At 44.9% G+C, this 24,059-nt stretch overlaps 1 protein-coding gene across 3 annotated transcripts in view; it reads right to left on the reverse strand.

The window, feature by feature from the left end:
- dph1 (diphthamide biosynthesis 1) overlaps positions 1-24,059 on the reverse strand; it is a 580,960-nt gene that overhangs the window by 336,992 nt on the left and 219,909 nt on the right. For all 3 annotated transcript variants that reach the window (XM_060848151.1, XM_060848150.1, XM_060848149.1), the window contains one exon: positions 20,401-20,522. In XM_060848151.1, coding sequence (XP_060704134.1) covers positions 20,401-20,522 — 122 coding nt within the window. The remainder of the gene's footprint in view (positions 1-20,400; positions 20,523-24,059) is intronic.

A 24,059-nucleotide genomic window follows, 5' to 3' on the forward strand; every position in this document is an offset into this window, starting at 1 on the left:
CCTCACTGCCCTGGAGAATGACATGGTGAGCTAATGCCTTGAAGCCATGTACCTGCTACATACTGTTACCACTTGGCACCAAGAGTGGAAAGGGTTCAAAATTAAACAGGTCTTCATGTCCAGATAGTGTCGAGCTTCTCGAGTGTTGTCAGACCTGCATTTACCCAGACACATAAAGAATGTTTCACCACACTCATGATTTGGGCTTTGTAAATAGTTTTGGATAGACAGGAAGCGAATTATTCGCTGCAGAATTCCTAGCTTTTGATCTACTCTTATATGTCTAGTCCCGTCCAATTTCTGGTCAATGGTAACATCCATTGTTGATAGTGGGTGATTCACAGACAGTAATGCCATTAAACATCAAGAGAAGATTCTCTCTTGTTGGAAATGGTCATTGCCTGGCACTTGAGTAGCATGAATATTACCACTTAGCAGCCCAAACCCTAAGTGCTACATAGGGACACAGAACAGTTCTGTATCTGAGGAGTTGTAAATTGTGCTGAGCATGTATAATTATCAGCAAACATCCCCACTTCTGACCTTATGATGGAGGGAAGGTCATTGATGATGCAGCTGAAGTTGGTTGGGCCTAGGACACTACCCTGAGGAACTCCAGCTGAGATGTCCTGGAGCTGAGATGACTGACCTCCAAAAACCACGACCACCTTCCAATATGCCAGGTCTGACTTCTACCAGCAGAGAGTTTGCCCCAATTCCCATCGACTCCAATTCCATGATACGTCCTTGATGTTCCATTTAGTCATTACTGCGTTGACATTATGGGCTGTCACAGTCACTATCACACTGAAGTTCACCTCTCTTTTCCAGGTCTGGACTAAGGTTATGAGGTCAGGAGCTGAGTGCTGCTGGTAGAACCCAAAGTGAGTGTCAGTGAGCAGGTTATTGCTGTGCAAGTGTCACTTGATAGCAGTATCGATGACCCCTTTTGTCACATTATCGATGACTGAGAGTGGACCGAAACAGCAATAAGTGGTTGAGTTGGATTCTTCCTGCTTTTTGTAGACAGGACATAGTTGAGCCATTTTTCCACATTGCCGGTAGATGCCTCTGTAATAGCTTGCCGAGTTGTCACTAGTTCTGGAGTTCCAGTACCATTGCCACAGTATTGTCAGGGCCCATAGCCTTTGCAGGATTCAGTGTCTTCAGCCATTTCTTGATATCATGTGAAATGAGTGAAACTGAATTGAGACTGGCACCTATGAGATACTGGGGACTTCAGGAGGAGGCTACGATGGATCATCTGTTCAGTATTTCTGACTTAAGACAAGTACACATGCTTCAGCCTTGCCTTGTGCATTGATGTGCTGAACCCTGCATCATTGAAGATGGAGATATTTGTGGAGCCTCTCCTCTTGTTAATTGTTAAATTGTCCACTGCCCATTCAAGACTGGATGTGGCAGGACTACACAGCTTTGTTCTCATCAGTTTGTTGTGATTTGCTTAACTCTGTCTATCAAGGCCATCAACACTTGGGAATGTACGTCACAAATCACAATGCCTCAGACTAGTTAACCCTGTATAACAGAAAGACCATGGGGGCTGGTTAGCTCAGTTGGGCTGGAACAGCTTGATTGCAATGCAGAGTGAGGTCAACAGTGTGGGTTCAATTCCCACAGCAGCTGAGGTTATCACGAAGGACTCTCCTTCTCAACCTTTCCTCTCGCCTCAGACATGCTGAGTCTCAGGTTAAACCACCACCAGTCATGCCTCTATTCAGAGCAGCTCTATGGTTTAGTAAAATGATTGCAACTTTACCTTTCCCTTTATATAAAGTCCATAAGTCACAGGAGTAGAAGTTGGCAATTCAGCCAATCGAAACTGTTCTGCCATTCGATGAAATCATGGCTGATCTGATAATCCTCAACTCCACTTGCCTGTCTTTTCCCCATTCCTCTTGATTCCCCTATTGATTAAAAATCTGTCTATCTTAGCCTTGAATATACTCAATGACTCAGCCAACAAAGATTCACTACCTTCTGGTGGAAGAGATTCCTACTCATCTCTGTCTTAAGTCGTGCCCATTACTCTGAGATTATGCCCTCTGGTCCTAGACTTTGTAACAAGGGGAAACAATCTTTCTGCATCTACCCTGACACAAGGGGACCAAAACTGTTCACTGCATTCCAGCTGTGGTCACAATAATTCCTCATATAGTTTATAGTAAGATCTCCCTATTTGCCTTTCTTATTACCTGCTGGACTTGGAGTTCAGCTTTTTGCGATTCATGGATGAGGACTCCCAAATCCCTCTGCGCTGCAGCTTTCTGTGGTCTTTCTCCATTTAAATAATATTCACCTTCTTTTCCTGCCAAAGTGCATAACCTCACCTTTTCCCATATTCCACCTACCAAATTTTTGCCAACTCACATCACCAGTCTATACCTCTGTAAGGACCTTTGGAACATCCTCACTAACTGCCTTCCCATCTATTTTTGTGTCATCCTTAAACTTGGTGATTGTACAATCACTTCTATCCTCTAATTCATCAATAGATGTAGTCAGTAATTGTGGTCTTAGCACTGATCTCTGTGGCTCTCCACTAGTTATAGGTTGCCATCCTGAAAGTGCCCACTTATTCCAACCTTCTGTTTACATTACTTAGCTAATCCTCTATCTGTGCTAATATACTACACCCAAAAATGTGGCCTGGTATCTTAGTAAATAGTCTTACATACAGTACGTTTTTGAATGCCTTTTGGAAATCCAAATATATTATACCTACCAGTTCCCTTTTATTTTCTGACTTGTTACCTTCTCAAAGAGCTGTAATAAATTTGTCCTATTGCTATGATAGACACAAATGAGGGGTTCTGTTATATTTGAAGGAAGTGATGGCCTAATGGTATTACAGCATTATAGTTGGACTGTTAATCCAAAGACCCAAGTAATGTTCTGGGGACTTGGAGTCAAATCCTGCGATGCAGATGGTAGGATTTGAAGTCAATAAAAAATCTGGAATTAAGAGTCGAATGTTAACTATGAAAGACCTGGTTCACTAATGTCCTTTAGGGAAAGAAACTGTCATCTTTACCTGGTCTGGTCTACATGTGACTCCAGACCCACAGCAATGCAGTTGAATTTTAAATACCCTCTGGGCAATAAATACCAGCCCAGCCAGCGAAGGCCTCATCCCATAAATGAATAAAAAACATAGCCAGACCTGAAGCACCACTGCAGAGGGCAGAAAGGCATTGTCATCCACAGCATTTCAATCAAAACTGTGACACCCACTCGTCGAGATACTGTTTGTAATGATGTGCTCAGGTTTGCACCAGAGGCTGGAGCTCCTCACACAGGGCAGGCCAAGAGCATTCTCATAAAGAATGGAATCAAACTGGCTCACTGTATCCTAACCTACAATTTGGTTTGCCGAAGAACCAGTGCTTGCCTCTAACAAGTTGCATTTACTTAGCATCTTCAATACATTAAATCTCTCATGATACTTCGTAAGAGCAATTACCAAATAAAATATGGAAGTGAGTGTTTTAGACTTTTTGCTCCAAGGGGTCAGCTTTTAAAAACTGCCTCAAAGAAGGAAAGTGAATTGGAGAGATGGTGAGGATTAGGGAGGGTGTAGGTGAAGGCGGGGGGACCATCAGTGGTGGAATGATCATAGTCAGGGACACTGTACAGGTGAGCAGGGAAGGAGTGCTTAGGTCCTGGAGGCTATCGGGCTGGAGGAGGATGGACACAGCACCATGAGGTATCCAGTCAACCGAAAAAACATCTCAGCAATAATCCGTGCCTTTCCAGGGCATTCACAGGTTGCCAGGAATAAAGCACGCTCCTCAAAGTTTATGGGAAACAGAACATTCACATAGATCAGTAATTGGCTTGCTGAAGAAAACAGAGGGTTGTGGTTCATGAAACACTTTGGTGTCCAGTTACTAGTGGCATACCACAAGGGTGGGTGTTGGGTCCACTGCTGTTCGTCATTTTTATAAATGACCTGGATGAGGGCTTAGAAGGGTGGGTTCGTAAATTTGCGGATGACACTAAGGTCGGTGGAGTTGTGGATAGTGACGAAGGATGTAGTAGGTGTCAGAGAGACACAGATAAGTTGCAGAGCTGGGCTGAGAGGTGGCAAATGGAGTTTAATGTGGACAAATGTGAGGTGATGCACTTGGATGGAGTAATCAGAATGCAAAGTACTGGGCTAATGGTAAGATTCTTGGGAGTGCAGATGAGCAGAGCAATCTCGGTGTCCATGTACACAGATCCCTGAAAGTTGCCACCTAGATTGACAGGGTTGTTAAGAAGGCATTCAGTGTCTAGGCCTTTATTAATAGAGGGATTGAGTTCCGGAACCAGGTGGTTATGCTGCAGCTGTACAAAGCTCTGGTACAGCCACACTTGAAGTATTGTGTACAGTTCTGGTCACTGCATTATAAGAGGATGTGGAAGCTTTGGAAAGGGTGCAGAGGAGATTTACTAGGATGTTGCTTGGTATGTAAGGAATGTCTTACAAGGAAAGGCTGAGGGCCTTGAGCCTGTTCTCGTTAGAGAGAAGAAGGTTGAGAGGTGACTTAATAGAGACATACAGGATAATCAGAGGGTTAGATAGGGTGGACAGGGAGAGCCTTTTTTCCAAGTATGGGGACGGCAAGCACGAGGGGACACAAGTTTAAAGTGAGGGGAGATAGGTATAAGACAGATGTCAGAGGTAGTTTCTTTACTCAGAAAGTAGTAAGGGTATGCAATGCTTTGCATGCAACGGTAGTAGATTCGTCAAGCTTAAGTGTATTTAAGCATATGGACGTACATGGAATAGTGTAGGTGGAATGGGCTTCAGATTAGTATGATAGGGCAGTGCAACATCGAGGGCCGAAGGGCCTGTACTGCGCTGTAATGTTCTATGTAAAACAGTGGCCTGGTTTTTCAAGGCACACACACTTGACAGTGGCATCACAGGGAGGCAGGGTGGTGAAGAAGGCATCTGATACACCTGCCTTCATCGGTTAGAGCACTGAGCATATGAATTAGAATGCCATGTTACGGCTGTAGAAGACATTGCTATGGGAAGGCTGCTATCAAACTGGAAATGGTGCAAAAACGGTCCACAAGAATATTGCTAAGACTGGAGGGCTCAAGTTATAATGAGAGGCTGGACAGGCTGGGATATTTTCCCCTGGAGCATAGTAGGCTGAGGTTTATGAAATCATGAGGGGCATAGAAAAGATGAAGAGCCAGGTCTTTTTCCTACGGTAGGGGAGTTCACAATTAGACAGTATAGATTTAAGGTGAGAGGGGAAAGAGTTAAAGGGGACCTGAGGGGCAACTTTTCATATAGAGAGTGGTGTATGCATGGAACGAGCTGCCAGAGGAAGTGGTGGAGGCGGGATATAGTTACAACATTTAAAAGTCATTGGACAGGTCCGTGAATAGGAATGGTTTAGAGGGATATGGGCCAAATGCAGGCAAAGGAGACCACTTCAGTTTGGGAAACCTGGTCAGCACGGACGAGTTGGGCCGAAGGGTCTGTTTCCATGCCGTATGATTCTATGTCTCTGCACTTTCACACTTGGACTTCTTTTTATCTGCTCCATCGTCACTATTTGGTGCACAGCTTCCTTCCACTCCATTCCTCCAAAATTCTGCTCCATAGCACATCAGAGCCTGACCACTGTTTATTAATTTTTAAAATACTTCCAGAGACGTCTGATAAAAGGCTGCAAGTGAAAGCTGTCGTTGTTCTGAAATGAGCAGGAACAGGTTGGTAATTCTCCATTCCTGTTCAAAGAGACAGAGAAAGCCTCTTCATTCATGCTGTCAAACCGCTGCCATTAACTTTAAATCACAGCATTTACACTAATGCTGCCAAATATCACCAGGAAAATTGTCTTGACGAGCTACAAGGCGACCAAAGTGTTCAGTCTTTTTTACTGAAGTGGATTATAATTTCAGAAGAATTTCATAAAGAGAGGCGGTACCTTTTCTTTCTCTTTTGTGTACGTTGCATTCAATCATTTAACGTCTGATCAAGGAAGACCCTCACTAAGTGGGAGAGAGGGATTGACAAAAGAGGGAGAGAGAAATGCTTACAGATAAATAGAGGGAGTGAGCAAGCACACACAAGGAACACACATTCATAAACTGAGCAAGATGGTGTGAGAGAGAGCGGGATATGCAGAGAGAGGAGACACATATTGTATAAAGTCACAGCAGACACACAGTCCGTGACAGAGAGAGAGAGAGAGAGAGAGAGAGACAGGCAGCAGTACCTGCAGGCACTGCAAAAAGGAAAATGGATATAGTGACGCACACACACAGAAAAAGTGACAGGAGCAAAGTGAGAGCCAAAGCATTGACCGACCCACCCACCCCTCCCCCGACAGGAGCAAGAATAAAGACAGTATGCCACAAACATTCAGAACACAGACACCTGAGCACATGGGTGCAATCGCTGGAGAGCTCAATGGGATGGAGAGGTGGCACCTTTAAAAATGCAATTTGGAAAAGTACAAGCAGCTCAGAAGCAGAAAAGGAGAAGAAAACTAGTCCCAGAGTTGAGTGAACAATTAAAGAAACTTTAAGATATGCAGATCCCAATGTGAGGGCCAAATATATCAGGTTAACAAGGGAGATTGTGCTGAAGGCTAAGTGTGTTAGGAACAGTGGGACAAACCATCAAAAGATTACACAAAGAGAAACAAAATGCAGGAGTTAGAAGAGCTATGCTAAAAGGCTAAAATGCTCAGGTAATTGAAGATGAGCAGGTTTAAGAGATCTGTACAGAGAATGGCGGCTGACATCAGCTCCACACAAACTGCCCTTTCATACGCGGTGGCAAAATCAGGCTGAATTCCTCAGAAGATAAAGTGAAGACGTCTGTCAATCAGTTGAAAATAAAGAACAAAACTTCTTGTTTGGATGACATGACTTCAGAGCAGCTGCAAATGGGTGAATACAAAGCTCAGGCTGGTTCACCAAGTTAATGAAGTGGACCAACGACCCGAGGACCTCAGAGAAGCAACAATAACAACCTCCACTTTCGGGCGTCAAGGAAACCGGAGCAAACCCAGCAGTTACAGGACAAGCAGCTTGGGAAATATCTCCGAGAAAGTATTTACAAAGGAACTGGGAGGAGAATGTTAAAGATGTGTACGGGTGGAATACAGTAAAATGGATCCAATGTTCACATTTAGACAGATTTTGGCAAAATTGATCCACTGTTACAATTCCAATAGAATTAAACAAGGTGCATGACAGTGTGAGAGGATGGAGCAAATCCTGAGTGGAGTATTCCTGAGAAACACATCAGACTGATATGAACTATCAATAACAACCTCCCCAGTGTTATTACAGGAGAGAGGAAACTAAATGAATTGGCTTAGATCAACAGTTGGGATTGAAACACAATGTCATCAGATACATTTACTGTAGTCTTGGATGTGATATTCCCAGAAGCTTCTATCAAATTATGGGATTGAATCCCACAATGACCAAACTTCCAAACATTTTGCCCTGTCTCTGAGGGCAAGCACCAGAAGTGGATGTTGACAGTTAATAGTTTAGAACACCTGTGGCGCAGTGGTAGTGTCCCTACCTCTGGGTCAGAAGATCCAGGTTCGCGTCTTATTAACTCTGTATATGTCTCAAAACATGTCTGAACAGAGTAATCATAAAATGTCTCCACTCCAGAAAGCCAGTGGTGACAATTAGGAGCCAATCTTTATTCAATCGAACATTGATTTTGAGTCAATCAGTACAGTCATGCTTTTTCTAGTTCAGCCCAGTTTCCATGTTCTCTTTGTATCTGCTCAAGCAAAAGCCAAATTAACCTCCCTACACCCTCAACTGCAAATGACTTAAGGAGTGACAAATCTCGCAGTAAAATGTTGAGGGAAAGATTTCAGGGCAAGTTTGACAAGTAAACGAGAAGGAAAAGAATTGACAGAATTATTGACAGTGAATAGAATGAGAGCGACTCACATGAAGCTTAAAGACCAATGTTGGCCTGGAACACTGAAAAGTCTGAGTCCAAGTTATAAATTCTATATAGTTTTATGATATTGGAGGGCTCTCGTTATGTGGAAGGTTTTAAGCAATCTCAGGTTGACCTTATAGCAACATCTAAATCAGATTAGCAGAGACAAACTGACAAAGCAGAAGTGGAAAGCAGAAGATTTGTATTAAGCATTAACATAAAGACAAAGGTCGTGTTATTTGGGAAAGCATTGAGAAAATATGCAGATTATAGGAATAGGAAGAGACCAGTTAGTCCTTTAAGCCTATTCTGTTCTTCAATGAAATCACGACTCAGCCGTGACTTAAATCCATTTCCCCACATATGCCCTGTATTCCTTAATACCTTCAGTTAGCAGAAATCGATCAACATTAGGTTTAAAATTAATAATTGATCTTGCCTCAATTGATCATCATGGAGGAATGTTCCAAACTTCTAATATCTTTTGCAAGTGGAAGTGTTCTTTTGTAGAGCAGGCTTGAAGGGCTGAATGGCCTACTCCTGTCTTAATTTGGATGTTTGCATGCTAACTTCATTCTTAAAAGGCCTGCTTGTGATTTTTAGCTAATGTCTCCTGGTTCTAGACTCTCCAGTGCAGTGCAGTCAGAGAGAGGGCAGAAACACGAGAGAAGACAAAGGCCAGTTGAGGAATACACGGGAATATACAGGAAGTAATTAATTAAGAATGATACAAAACAAATGTGGCTTAAGCAATAAACAATGTTCATACAGAAGTTCCTGGAAAGAAGACTGAGAGGGTTTGAGCATATTTTGAGATTGGAAAAGGTAAGCAGTCCACAGACATACAACAACAATTTGCATGTATTGTTGGCGGCACGGTGGGCGGCACGGTGGCTAGCACTGCTGCCTCACAGCGCCAGAGACCCGGGTTCAATTCCTGCCTCAGGCTACTGACTGTGTGGAGTTTGCACATTCTCCCCATGTCTGTGTGGGTTTCTTCTGGGTGCTCCGGTTTCCTCCCACAGTCACAAAGATGTGCGGGCCAGGTGAATTGGCCATTCTAAATTGCCCATAGTGTTAGGTGAAGGAGTAAGTGTAGGGGTATGGATGGGTTGAGCTTCGGCGGGTCAGTGTGGACTTGTTGGGCCGAAGGGCCTGTTTCCACACCGTAGATAATGTATGTAATGTAATGTAGGTCGTATCTTTACTATAGCAAAAGCGCTCAAGATGCCTATTAAAATGCATTCATGGAATGAGAGAATCACTGGCTGGGCCAGCATTGTTGCTGATTTCTAATTGTCCTGGAGGAGGTGGTGCTGAGCTGCCTTGCTGAACTTCTGCAGACCACGTGATGTAGGGACACCCACAATGCTGTTAGAGAGGGAATTCCTGGATTTTGACCCAGCGATAGTGAAGGAATCGCAATATACTCCCAAGTTAGGATAGTGAGTGGCTTGGAGAGGAACCTGCACGTGGTGTATCTACTGCCCTTATCCTTCTGGACGGATGTGGTCATGGGTTTGGAAGGTGCTGTCTGAGGATCTTTGGTGAATTCCTGCCATATATCTTGTAGATAGTACACACTGCTACTCGGAGAAAGTGCGGACTGGAGATGCTGGAGATCAGAGTCAAAATGTGTAGTGCTGGAAAAGCACAGCCATTTAGGTAGCATCCAAGGAGCAGGAGAGTTGAAGTTTCGAATAGAAGTTCTTAATCAGGAATGAAGGGATGAAGAAGAGCTTATGCCCAAAACATCAACTCTCCCCCTCTTCGGATGCTGCCTGACCGACTGTGCTTTTCCACATTTTGACACACTGCTGCTACTGAGTGTCGGTGGTGGAGGTATGGATCACTGTGGTTGTAACAATTTTGTCCTGGATGGTGTCAAGCTTTTTGAGTGTTGTTGGAGCTGCACCCATCCAGGCAAGTGAAGACTATTCCATCACAGTCCTGACTTGTGCCTTTTAGTTGGTGGACATGAGTGATATCTCACTCCACACCAGAGGAGAAGGCATCAGGACAGATCAGCTAAAACTTGGTCATTGAGCAAGGGTTGAAGGAGCATCTTAAAAGGGCAGCAAGGCAGTGGGGCTTAGGGAAAGAGTTCCAGAACTCAAGGTTCAAGGAGCTGAAGGCACAACCACCAATGATGGAGCCATCCTGGGATGTTCAAGAATTGACAGAACACAGATATTTCAAAGGTCTGGAAGCGATTCCAAAGATAGGGTGGTCATGGAGGGATTTGACTATAAGGAAAAGAACTTTCAAATTGAGGACTGCTTATGTCCAAGCCGATGTAGGCTAACAAGCACATGGCAATACTTTTGGATGGTCTTAGATTTCTGGAGGCTGTACCATAACAAGTTGCCACAGACTGTGTGCAATAGTTCAATCTAGTGGTAACAAGGCCATGGACAAGGGTTTCAGCAGTTGAGATGCGGCAGACACAGGCAGGCATTGTGGAAATGGAGGTGGAGCAGGGGGTGTGGGTCTCAATGATGACATAGATGTTTGCTCATGACCTTGTTTCAAGGCTACATATGACATCAAAGGTCATGGCCTTTGTTTCAGCTGATGTCTTGAGTGACAGAGAGAGAGAGAGAGAGAGAGAGAGGGGTGGAATTGATGAAAACAAGGAGGTGATGGAAAATCTGGAGCCTCTGGCTAAGCAAGATCCAGAGAATCCAATATCTGGAGCACCCCAGTTCATTTGGAACTGATAAAAATGGAGTAAATTCAGCCAGGCCTTTGTTCATACTGAGGTAATAGGACAGCAGTCGAGTTGTACACACAACGTATAGAATGTAGAGATATACAAAGGTAAAGACAGTTAAGAGAAAGGGAGCACTAACAGCAAAAACAAAGAGAAACAAGTTTGGTGAGATTCTGAAGTGCAGTCACACTGGACTCGGAACATTAACTCTATCCCTCTCTCCACAGATGCTGCCAGACCTGCTGAGCTTCTCCAGCACCATCCATTTTTGTTTCAGCATCCTCAGGATGTTGATTATCATCTTTAATGAGAAGGGCCTCGCTCAAATTGAGAGGCAGTTCCTACATCTGCAACCTTTTGGCTGGTTTGGATTTTCCTTTAAATGTCAGTTATTCCAAACATTTTTATTTCAACTTCCTTGTTTTTAGGCGCTGCTTGCTATTCCTTCACATCCTCATGCACTTTGTCAAGTTGGATTCGAAGAGAGATGAGAGTGGGGGAGGGAGACACAGGAAGCAGAAAAGTAACCACTGCCATAATGCTAATCACTGAGACAGAGCAGATTCATTCCTGGATCTTAATAAAATGGAGAGATTAAATCAATGTATGCTTGATGTGAATGGTTCCTTTCCTGTGTGGGTTGACTAAAGGACTTGCTCCAGTACAGGCAACAGTGTTCCACTGACAAAAGGTCAATAACACTAGGCTAGACTTTCAAAGAGGGGACTGGACCCTGACACCCAGTTGAATTCCAAGGGAGGTGATGGCCTAGTGGTATTATCACTAAAATATTAATCCAGAGACCCAGGTAATGTTCTGGGAACCCAGGGTCAAATCCTGCCTTGGAAGATGGTGGAATTTGAATCCAATTTTTTAAAACTCTGGGATTGTCTCACGATGATCATGAAACTGCTGTCGATTGTCGGAAAATAATCATTATGTCCTTTCGGGAAAGTAACTGCCAACCTTACCTGGCCTGCCCAACATGTGACTCCAGACGTATAGCAATGTGGTTGACTCTCAAGTGTGCTCTGGGCAAGTAACGATGGGCAATAAGTAGTGGACTGGCCACTGACATTCACATCCCATGAATGAATTTAAAAAAAAGCTCCACATCCTCACACCATTACTTATCCCCTGGTTGAGCAGGAATCCCGTTCTGTGTTAATGAGTGGCACCAGTGTCTCTGCTGTCATGGGGCAAAGGCAGTCAGCGGCCATGCTGAGAGCTGCTGGCACTGCCTTTCGAAAGGGTAAGCAGGCAGCTTCCCACAAGATTAATGACTGACAAGGCTAAGGCGTGAGTGCAGCCCAGCTCAGGTCACTCAATGGCCCGATAACTTTCTCTGTCACAGGAAAGCACCGTTCTTTTGGCAGCTTGGTGAATCCAACAGCTGGACAGTGGACTTTACGGATTCACCGAAGCCAGATTTAGACATCGCCATGCCAAATGTACCAAGTTCCAAAAGTAGCTGAATGGGCCAATAACTGGAGTCCCTTCACCCCACCAGCATTTTCATAATCCGAAACAGACCACTTCAAGTCCCAGTCCTGCAGACATGCGAAAATCCACTTGACTACCTTTAGCTTATTCTCTGCACAGACTGCCTGACCTGCACACACTGTTTCAATCTGAATGTACCTCTTCCATTCTGCCTCTTCTCCAGAGTCAATCTCACCCAGCAGCCCAGAAGTTACAATCAGGCTTACACTTCAATCCATCGAGGGAAAAGGGAATAAACCTTGTCGTGAGAGGTTGGGGACCAGTTTCTGATTGCAGAACAGAACAGCAGAATGTTCTAGAACAGCCTGGAGGCACCCGAGCAAAGCAGACAGGAAGGAAGTGTCTCGCTGCAGGGCTTTTCCAACTAACAAGGTCCTCTCTGAACCATGGTCACTGTTACAATGCAAGCAAAAAAACCCCACGGTCAATTTATGCATGGGAAGATCCCCCAACAAAATAACATGGCAGCTGTAATCATGGGTGAGAGCTAGATCGTGGGCCTGGGACTTTGGGCTGCGCTCTCCTGCTGGGGCAGGGTAATAAAGGCTCTCCTTCATTCGTGGGAGGTGGGTGTCGCTGGCTGGGCCCAGCATTCACTACTCATCCCTAGTTGCCTTCGAGAAGGTGGTGGTGAACTGCCTTTTGGAACCATTACAGTGCGGTTGCTGTAAGTACACCCACAGTGCTGACAGAGGAACTTTTCAGATTTTGACCCAGCGACAGTGAGGCTCTGTCTGCCAGAACAGTTAAATCATCCTCACTCTTTTCAGATGTCGAGGGACTTTTGCTGTATTTTTCCAGAATGTTCTTTTTTTATTGCAGATGCAGAGCTTTTCCTTTTGTTATTAGACTGTCTACTGTCTGATCCATACTCTAATTCCCCTTCATTTTTGATTTGTTTCTGGTATAACCATCAAAGCAGTAGCTTCTTGTCAGTGGAGTCGATGTAAATTCATGAGCAGTGGGGAGCACTAAGAAAATCTAAAGATGCAGGCACATGAAGAATACACAGGATTGTCAAGGCTCTTTACACAACTTCACCGATACAAAGATTACATTTCTGTGACAGTTCTCATGCTGAGGCTAATCAAGCTAGTGAAAAGCTAATTTGTTTCGTAGGTTAACTCGCCCATATGTCTAATACTCTCAGAGCCAGCCAACTAATGCAGTGTAGTATTGCCAAAGTCACTGTAGCATGTTTCACCCAATAATTCTGGCAATTGTAACCACATGGAATTTATTTTTGAGAGATCATATTGTACTCAACGCTGCAGATAGCTGTTTGGGTAATTCAAAGAGGCTTTGCAGAGGCAATTGAGGCTTATATAAGATGAGCTGCTATAAAAGCAAATGCACACTTACATGCCCTGTGTATCCACACAGACTGATATATACATGCACATTGATACTGACATTCACACACACTGACATACACACAGACATTCACACACACTGACATAAACACACTTACACACACTGACATAAACACACTAACACACACAGACATACATACACACTAACACACACAGACATACATACACACTAACACACACAGACATACATACACACTAACACACTGTCATACACAGACATTCAGACCCACTGACATACACCCACAAACACACGCACACTAACACACACAGACATTCAGACACCCTGCTGAAAATGTGTTGCTGGAAAAGTGCAGCAGGTCAGGCAGCATCCAAGGAACAGGAAATTCGACGTTTCGGGCATAAGCCCTTCATCAGGGATGATTCCTGATGAAGGGCTTATGCCCGAAACGTCGAATTTCCTGTTCCTTGGATGCTGCCTGACCTGCTGCACTTTTCCAGCAACACATTTTCAGCTCTGATACTCCAGCATCTGCAGACCTCACTTTCTCCTCCATTCAGACACACTGGCATACACACACTGACATAAATACACTAACACACACTGACATACACACACTAACACAGACATTCAGACACACCCAGACATTCAAACACAATGACATACACATACTAACACACACTGACATACACACATTAACATTCAGACACATTGACATACACACATTGACATACACACACCAACACAGACATTCAGACACACTGACATACGCACACTGATATACACACACTAACATTCAGACACAATGACACACACACTGACATACACACACTAACATTCAGACACACTGATATACACACACTAACACACATTCAGACATTCACACACACTACACACACTAACATAAACACACTAACGCACATACAGACACACACTGACATGCTGAAAAATGCATACAATATACTGACCTATACACACACATTCACACACACTGACATATACACATGGATTGAAATTGACATACACAGACACATGAACAAATGCAAAAAAACATACTAACATCCACACACACTGCTAATGACATATATATTAACACAAAGTGGCACACTAATTAATGTACACTCAGACATACATGAATGCATGTACACATGCTGGTGTGTGTGTGTGCAGATCTATAGGCTAACACATATTGACATGCACAGGGAAATTGCCGTGTGCATGCATACACAGCGAGGACTACATAGAGTAACATGTGCTGGACACACTGACAGAAGCACACACTCACGTGCATCCACACTCACTGAAGTGCAGCCACACACTCATGTGCATCCACACTCATTGACGGATGTGCACCCACACACTATTGTGCACACACATTGCTGTGCGGCAGCACACTAATGTGCACAACTGACTGATGTGCACACACTGTCTGATGTGCACACACTGACTGACGTGCACACACTGACTGACGTGCACACAGTGCACACACTGACTGACGTGCATATACTATCTGACGTACACACACTAACTGATGTGTACACACTGACTGATGTGCACACGAGTGACGTGCACACACTGACTGACGTGCACACACTGACTGACGTGCACACACTGACTGATGTGTACACACGACTGATGTGCACACCCTGACTGACGTGCACACACTGACTGACGTGCACACAGTGTACACACTGACTGACGTGCATACACTAACTGACGTGCACACACTGATGTACACACACTGACTGATATACACACATTGACTGACGTGCACACACTGACTGACGTGCATACACTAACTGACGTGCACACACTGATGTACACACACTGACTGACGTGCGCACAGTGTACACACTGACTGATGTGCATACATTAACTGATGTGCACACACTGATGTACACACACTGACTGACGTGCACACACTGACTGACGTGCACACACTGACTGATGTGTACACACGACTGATGTGCACACCCTGACTGACGTGCACACCCTGACTGACGTGCACACACTGACTGACGTGCACACAGTGTACACACTGACTGACGTGCATACACTAACTGACGTGCACACACTGATGTACACACACTGACTGATATACACACATTGACTGACGTGCACACACTGACTGACGTGCATACACTAACTGACGTGCACACACTGATGTACACACACTGACTGACGTGCGCACAGTGTACACACTGACTGATGTGCATACATTAACTGATGTGCACACACTGATGTACACACACTGACTGACGTGCACACACTGACTGACGTGCATACACTGACTGACGTGCACACACTGACTGACGTGCACACGAGTGACGTGCACACACTAACTGACGTGCACACACTAACTGATGTGCACACACTAACTGATGTGCACTCACTGACTGACGTGCACACACTGACTGACGTGCACATAGTGTACACACTAACTGATGTGCACACACTAACTGACGTGCACACAGTGTACACACTGACTGATGTGCACACACTGATGTACACACACTGACTGATATACACACACTGACTGACGTGCACACACTGACTGACGTGCATACACTAACTGACGTGCACACACTGATGTACACACACTGACTGACGTGCGCACAGTGTACACACTGACTGATGTGCATACATTAACTGATGTGCACACACTGATGTACACACACTGACTGACGTGCACACACTGACTGACGTGCATACACTGACTGACGTGCACACACTGACTGACGTGCACACGAGTGACGTGCACACACTAACTGACGTGCACACACTAACTGATGTGCACACACTGATTGATGTGCACACACTGATGTGCACTCACTGACTGACGTGCACATAGTGTACACACTAACTGATGTGCACACACTAACTGACGTGCACACAGTGTACACACTGACTGATGTGCACACACTGATGTACACACACTGACTGATATACACACACTGACTGACGTGCACACACTGACTGACGTGCACACACTAACTGACGTGCACACACTGATGTACACACACTGACTGATATACACACATTGACTGACGTGCACACACTGACTGACGTGCATACACTAACTGACGTGCACACACTGATGTACACACACTGACTGACGTGCACACACTGACTGACGTGCGCAGTGTACACACTGACTGATGTGCGCAGTGTACACACTGACTGATGTGCATACATTAACTGATGTGCACACACTGATGTACACACACTGACTGACGTGCATACACTATCTGACGTACACACACTGACTGATGTGCACACACTGACTGATGTGCACACGAGTGACGTGCACACACTGACTGACGTGCACACACTAACTGATGTGCACACACTAACTGATGTGCACACACTGATGTGCACTCACTGACTGACGTGCACACACTGACTGACGTGCACATAGTGTACACACTAACTGATGTGCACACACTAACTGACGTGCACACAGTGTACACACTGACTGATGTGCACACACTAACTGATGTGCACACACTGATGTACACACACTGACTGATATACACACACTGACTGACGTGCACACACTGACTGACGTGCACACAGTGTACACACTGACTGATGTGCATACACTAACTGACGTGCACACACTAACTGATGTGCACACACTGACTGATGTACACACATAACTGACATGTACACACACTAATTGATGTGCACACACTAATTGATGTGCACACACTGATGTACACACATGACTGATGTGCACACACTGACTGATGCATCCCAACATCATTTACGATTCCATATCCCTGGCTGGCTATATATGAGATATCTAAATTATAACTTTGCATAAAAAGTACAAAGAGATTCACTAAGTTCTATCTTGCCACCACTCCCACTCGAATGACCTACTCTAATCGAACTCTTTGCTGCCCTTTGCCTAAAACCTCTCAGATTGTTCTCATTCCCATGATTAAACTGTCTGCAGTAGATATGTACAGTGAGACAGCACATACATTACATATCGGATCTGTGTAACCTCTCTCTGAAAGAGCCATCCACTTAGTCTCAAACTGCTGCCCTTTCCCCATGACCTTTTCACTTTATCTACTTAAAGCTTTTAGAGATTGTGCTCCAGCGGTTTCTGGCCACTCATCTGTGCTCTGACAATCCTCTGGATAAAACTATTTCCTCGAACGGTTTTGCTGCCCTTCCTAGAACCAGGGCATTACTGACAACGACACAACAGGAGGGAGCAGGAGGATGGGTAAATAGTGATCGAAGGATAAGGAGCAGTTCTCACAGCCATTGCTTGAGGGACCCATCAGTCTTGAGCCAGAACCTGCAGGAAGGTGCTGTGTCCAGTCAGGATCTGCAACTTGGCAGTCCTAACCTCCGGCCAAAATCTAATCAGCCACCTGTTATATTTCTGAGAAAGTGAGGTGAAGAAAAGAAGTTTCTAGTGTTGTACATAACAAAGCTTGTCTTTGCATAGCGCCATTAACATTCGAAAATGTCCCAGAGCTCTTCAAGGAAGTACCTGCTGTCAAAACGTAGTACTGAGCCACAGGAGGAGACATTAGAAAGGTTAATGGTACTTCAGAACTCAGAGTCCAGGCAACTGAAGGTGTGGCCACTAATGGTGAAGTGATTCAGTTTTGCAGATGCACAAGAGGTCAGGCTGCCTCAGAGGGATGTGGTGATGGAAGAAGTTACAGCGATGGGGGAGTCATATGGTGATTGAGGGATTTGAACGTATGGATTTGATTTTATCATCAGTGATCGTTAACAAGGAGTTAATGTAGGGCAATGAGTAGATGGGTGATGGGTGAACGGGACTTGGCCCCGGTTAGAAGACAGGCAAGAGGAGTTTAGAAGAGCTTAAGTTTACAGACAATGGAAGATGGCCTGGGGAACGTTGGAAGAGCAAAGTCTGGTAGTAACAAAAGTACAGAAGGTGAGCATTTCAGCAGTACCTGGGCTGAGACAGTGGCAGAGATAGGCGCTGTCATGAAGCTGAAAGCAGATGATGATAATGAAGAGAGAACCTGATTCCTGATGAAGGGCTCTGGCCCGAAACGTCGAATTTCCTGTTCCTTGGATGCTGCCTGACCTGCTGTGCTTTAACCAGCAACACATTTTCAGCTCTGATCTCCAGCATCTGCAGACCTCACTTTTTACTCGAAGATTTTAACCTACTGCGAATCCTCTTGCAAGGATGCCTTCCTTGAAGAAGCTCTCCTCCTCCCTCTAGAAGGATTTCAGTGAGTCTCTCTCTCACTGCACCCCCCAGGCCATCTCCTCTGAACAGAAGCTCTTCAGCCACGTTCTCAAACAGACCCGTTACCACAGCCACATCTCCTTCCTCAGCACCTGCCTACGGAACCGACTGATCCCGCACGGTCTCCGGACTACATTCCAAACAACAAAATTTGGACTCAACCAGGACAACCGTTCCTGATGAAGGGCTCTGGCCCGAAACGTCGAATTTCCTGTTCCTTGGATGCTGCCTAACCTGCTGTGCTTTAACCAGCAACACATTTTCAGCAGAGTACCTGATAAACTAACCAGCGACTGCCAGCTCTTACACACAGAGGAGAAGATGACTTCCAATGGTATCAACCATCATGGTTCAACTTTCACAGCCCTTGATCGCAGCTCAATATACCTGTTCTGCTTCTGAAAACATCATTGTGTTTCTCCTTTATCTTCTTCTTGCTCTACCTCACCAACGTAATTTTACTCAACACGACAAGATACTCTGGCTTCTCTCTCCTAAGCATGTGCCTAAAGAACTATAGTTGACTCTGGGTGGGCACCTGCAAACGTTCCTTCAGTGTGCTGCTTTCGTCAAAACTTCTTGATCAATTGTGTGCACTGTCCAACTAATCATTGGCAGGCATCTCAGAAGCTACATCCCTGCTGGCTTTAAATGACTTTCCAATTCCAATTAGGACGGATTATTCAATGCAATGTTACCGCATCGGGTTGCTCGTGCAATTGTTATTGGTCCCAGACTCCACTTTGCCACAACTCCGCCAGGTGTTACTATGAGCGGCTGCGCATCCCTCGCAGATCCACAACACCAATCAGATCACTTTCTGCTAGATGGGGTGGGGAAGACCACACAGTCACGCTACACGTGCTCCGTTTAATTTGCTAACTAAATTATTAAATGAGCTTGGAGGCAACGCTTTGTAAATTGGCTGTTTCTGTCAGGGAGAATGAATTCTTGACCAAGTTGAACATTTCCCAGCAAGAACATCTGCGTGCCAACTGCGGATCGCACTTTCTGAATCCCGAGGCATTTCTGTGCGGCACGTAGCGCCCCATTGAAATATCAATTGGAACCAAAACAACAATGTGCCTACTGGAAAATTAAAGAGCTTGCATATTTTATAAAGATTCCACTATCGAAAGAGAGAGAGAGAGAATGTATGAGAGAGAGAGAGAAAGAGAGAGAGAATGCGTGTGTGTGTGTGAGAGAGAGAGAGAGAGAGAGAGACAGTGAGAGAGTGAGAGACAGAAAGAGAGAGATTGAGTGTGTATGCTTGAGTGTGTGAGAGAGAGAGAGAGACGCGGAGGAGGGAGAGAGAGAGAGAGAGAGAGGGTGGGGCAGGGGGAGAGAGAGAGAGAGAGAGACAGAGAGAGAGACAGAGAGAGAGAGAATATATGTAAGTAAATATCCATTGTATTTTTCTCATTCTCTGGATACCCTAAAGCCATTTTCTGAGACACATCCATGTAAGCTCACACAACAACCACGTAGCACACAGCAAGATCCCACAGGCAGCAGTGAGATAAATGACCAGATCCTTTGTTTTTATTGGTATCCGTTGAGGGCGATCAGGGTTGACCAAGACACTGGGACAATACTCATATTGAGAGACGACTTGTGACTAGGTAAATAGAAGGAAGAGATACAGACCGAGACAGCTGTGGCCATAATGCACCAGGAAGTCAGCTCCAAGGGCTCTGGCTGTGAAATCATCCACGCAGCATGCTCCATAGGTTACATCACCCATTATCAGGGTGTCAGCTCCTGTGAACCTGCAAAACAAGCCAGAGAGTTACACGTCACACTGCCACTTCTCTGAGCTTCTGCTAAAAGTCCCTATAATCCTTATCAACAGGGAACTGCTTCAATCCCCGATACTTCACCATGGACAAGAACCAATGTGGCAGCTTTCATTCAGAGCAAAGTATCAGGGTCATCCAGTTCAGGAACAAGGCAAGAGACCATTCAGCCTCTCAATTCCGTTCTGTCATTGAATTGGCAGGTCATGACCAATTTGCACATCAATCTCAATTTTCCCACCTTAACCATCAACTCCCTTAACAAACAAAACATTACTAATCTGAATCTTTAACATTTCAGCTGGCTCCTATTCATCCATAGACTCCTTATGGGTCACGGAAGTTTGAGATTTCAACTATCCAAGGTGTGAAGAAGCACTTCCTGACTTCACCTCTGACTGGTTTAGCTTTAACTTGAGGATTACAGGAGACTGGGCTTTGATGGTGGGAGACAACCCATGAAGTGAATCATGGAAACAGTTTTAAAGTAGAGTGGGGAGTGTTGACCACCATATAGACAGCCACAAGCACGAGGGAGGTGTGGAGAGAGCATGCATTAAAGTCAGACAACTGTACAGTATTACCTGGATAAAGGGTTGGAGATGTAGGGGTAAGAAGTGGAACTGAAGTGTCCCAGAGTCTGAGGAACAGGAGGAGGGAATTCAGCACCTCAACGTTCTCCCACCATTCAATTAAATCATGACCAATCTGTATCTTAATTCCATCCACTTGACTTTATTAGCAATTGTGACCCACAAAAATCTACTGGTAACAAATTTAAAATGATTAATTTAGCCAGGGTCCCATTGTGTCTTGTGGGGGAAAGCTTGACACTTGAAGGAAAAAGCAGGAAAGTGGAGTTAAGGATGATCAGATCAGCCAAGCTGTCATTACATGGTGGAGCAGACTCAATGGGCTGAATGGCCTGCTTCTTCCATTCCCACATCTTATGGTCTTAACCAGCCTTCACATGAAGAAGTGTTTGCTAACTTCTCTCCTGAACGAACAACTCTGATTTTAAAGTTCTTCCACATCTCCTCCACCAGGGGAAAGTGTTCCTCTCCATCCACCCGACCAAGGACTTTCAAAATCCTAAAAATCACAATCGAATCACCCCTGATTCAATACTCCAGTATCACTCTGATACTCCAGCGAATATGTAGGGACGGGACAGGCTAGGCAGCAACTTGTGCACAAGGGCAAGAATTTTGAAGGTAATTGGGATTGTCGGAGGGCAGGGACAACAGAGGTCAGCAAAGAGATGAGAGGTGTTGTGGGAAAAGAAAACCTGAAAGAACCACAGATGCTGTCAATCAGAAACAAAAACAGAAATTGCTGGAGAAGCTCAGCAGGTCTGGCAACATTTGCGGAGAGAAATCAGAGTTAATGTTTTGAGTCAAGTGAGCCTTCCTCAGAACTCTGGTACAATGGTATTATGGATTGGGTGGTGTTATGAGGTGGAATACTGGTTGACTGCCTTCACATAATGTACACACAAGTGTGATTTACAGGCTGCAACCGGTTCAAAGGGTTCTTTCCCAAGTTCAGCTTCAAGGTCACACCTTGTGAACTCTTAAATACGCCTCCTCTTTTCTGCAACATTAAGACAAAGTTGAGATGCAAATCAATATTTGCTAGAAATTTGTGATAACCACCCCTCATTGGTTGATATGGACGTGGGACCTGAGATAGTCAGCAGTACCCGTCGGAATATAGGAGCACAAAGACACCATTCATTCCCACTAACCCACTCCCCTCTACCATTCAACTAGATCATGGCTGATGATTTATTGCAAGCCAATATTCCATACTATCCCCATATTCTTAAACTCTTTAATGCTTAGAAATCCACAGATCTCTATCCTGAATCAATCCAATAACTGAGCTTCCATGGACCCCAGCGACAGAGTTCACCCCAATCCCTGAACAAAGAAATCCTTTCTCATCTCAGACCTGAACACCTACCTCTCATACTGAGACCGTGTCCCCTGGATCTACAAAAACCCTTTCCCCTTCCACCCACCACCCCGATCTCCTGACTCTCCTGCGTCCAGCTCTAGAATGATTGTGCATGCGGTCACCATATATTCTTCTGAACTCTTGGTCTCCTCAATCTGTCCTCACAGGATAATCTTAGCCTGCTGGAGTTTAGTCTGGGGGGCCCTTCTGTGGCTAATACACCATTCCATAGGGAAGGAAACCAAAACTGGACACAATACTCCCGAGGCGAAAATGAGGGCTGCAGATGCTGAGATCAGAGTCAAAATTAGAGTGGTGTTGGAAAAGCTCAGCAGGTCAGGCAGCATCCGAGGAGCAGGAAAATCAACGTTTTGGGCAGGAGCCTGAAATCAGGGATACTCCTGAGGCAATCCCACCAAAGCCCGATACAACTGCAGCAAGATCTCTTCAACCTTTCATCCCAGAGGTTGTGCAAAGGGGGCTCAGGAATGACAGTGCAAATTGCTCTCGAAAATCTTCTTCCTCAACAATTTGGGAGAGGACAGAGGCTGCAAGACAAGGTCACTCTGAACTACTTCACATTGACCATGTTTAAATGCTACAGTCATTATTATGCTGAGAAAGTCACACCAAATATGCTGAGTGTGATTTACATATGGTAATTGAGCTAATTAGCAGCTGGACCTTGCCCTGAATTCAGAAATAATAGTTAGAGCTGTCTTTCTGAAGCTGCATTGCTTGTCCATGTATTTGTTAAGGGATGATACTGCTGGCTAAAGAAGCACATTGTTTATCCTGAGGATGGCCATCGAGCATTGCCCAGCAAACGTGCAGCAGACAAATCCTGGAGTGAAACCCCACCCAACTCCAACAGACATCCCTTCAATAACCTCAGCGAAACATGCCCCTTCCTGAACCACAGGGGTGCATTCGCCTGAGAGGGGAGCCTAGGCCTGATTCAAACACGGGTTCCTTCAGGAGGGGGGGGCGGTGGGGTGCCCTCCTGACCAGGCTCTGCATCCATAATGCAAAAGTTCCTTCACCCAGTTTCAAGTTTTGAACACTTTCTCAATAGCTGACTCTTCCATCGGTACATTTTTAAACACAAAGACCCATTTAGAAATATATGGTGGGACAAGAAAATCAGACACTGGTATAGATCTAGAAGTTTGTAATCCTCATCCCCATTCCCCAGCCTCACATCTCTATCTCTCTCTGTCATCCCATCCAGCTCCACAAACTCTGATATATTGGTTCTGCTCCATATTTCAGGCCTCTGGCACATCACAGATTTTAAGAGTGGTGGTTGTGCCTTTAGCTGACTGGACTCTCACTTCTCTAATTCCTTTCTCCGCCTCCTCCTGCTTCCTTTACGACATTGTTTGAAACATATCTCCCTGACCATGCTCATGTCAGATTTCACTTGACCATGCTCTTGTCAGGCCATTTCATGACATTTAAGGCAACGGCCTGCATGTTTGGCATTCACCACAAACTGGCTCCAAAACGACAATCACTCAAAGTCGTTGAGAGTACGGTGGTCACTACTGT

This window comes from Hemiscyllium ocellatum, chromosome 31 (assembly GCF_020745735.1).
Source record: "Hemiscyllium ocellatum isolate sHemOce1 chromosome 31, sHemOce1.pat.X.cur, whole genome shotgun sequence".
NCBI lineage: Eukaryota > Metazoa > Chordata > Chondrichthyes > Orectolobiformes > Hemiscylliidae > Hemiscyllium > Hemiscyllium ocellatum.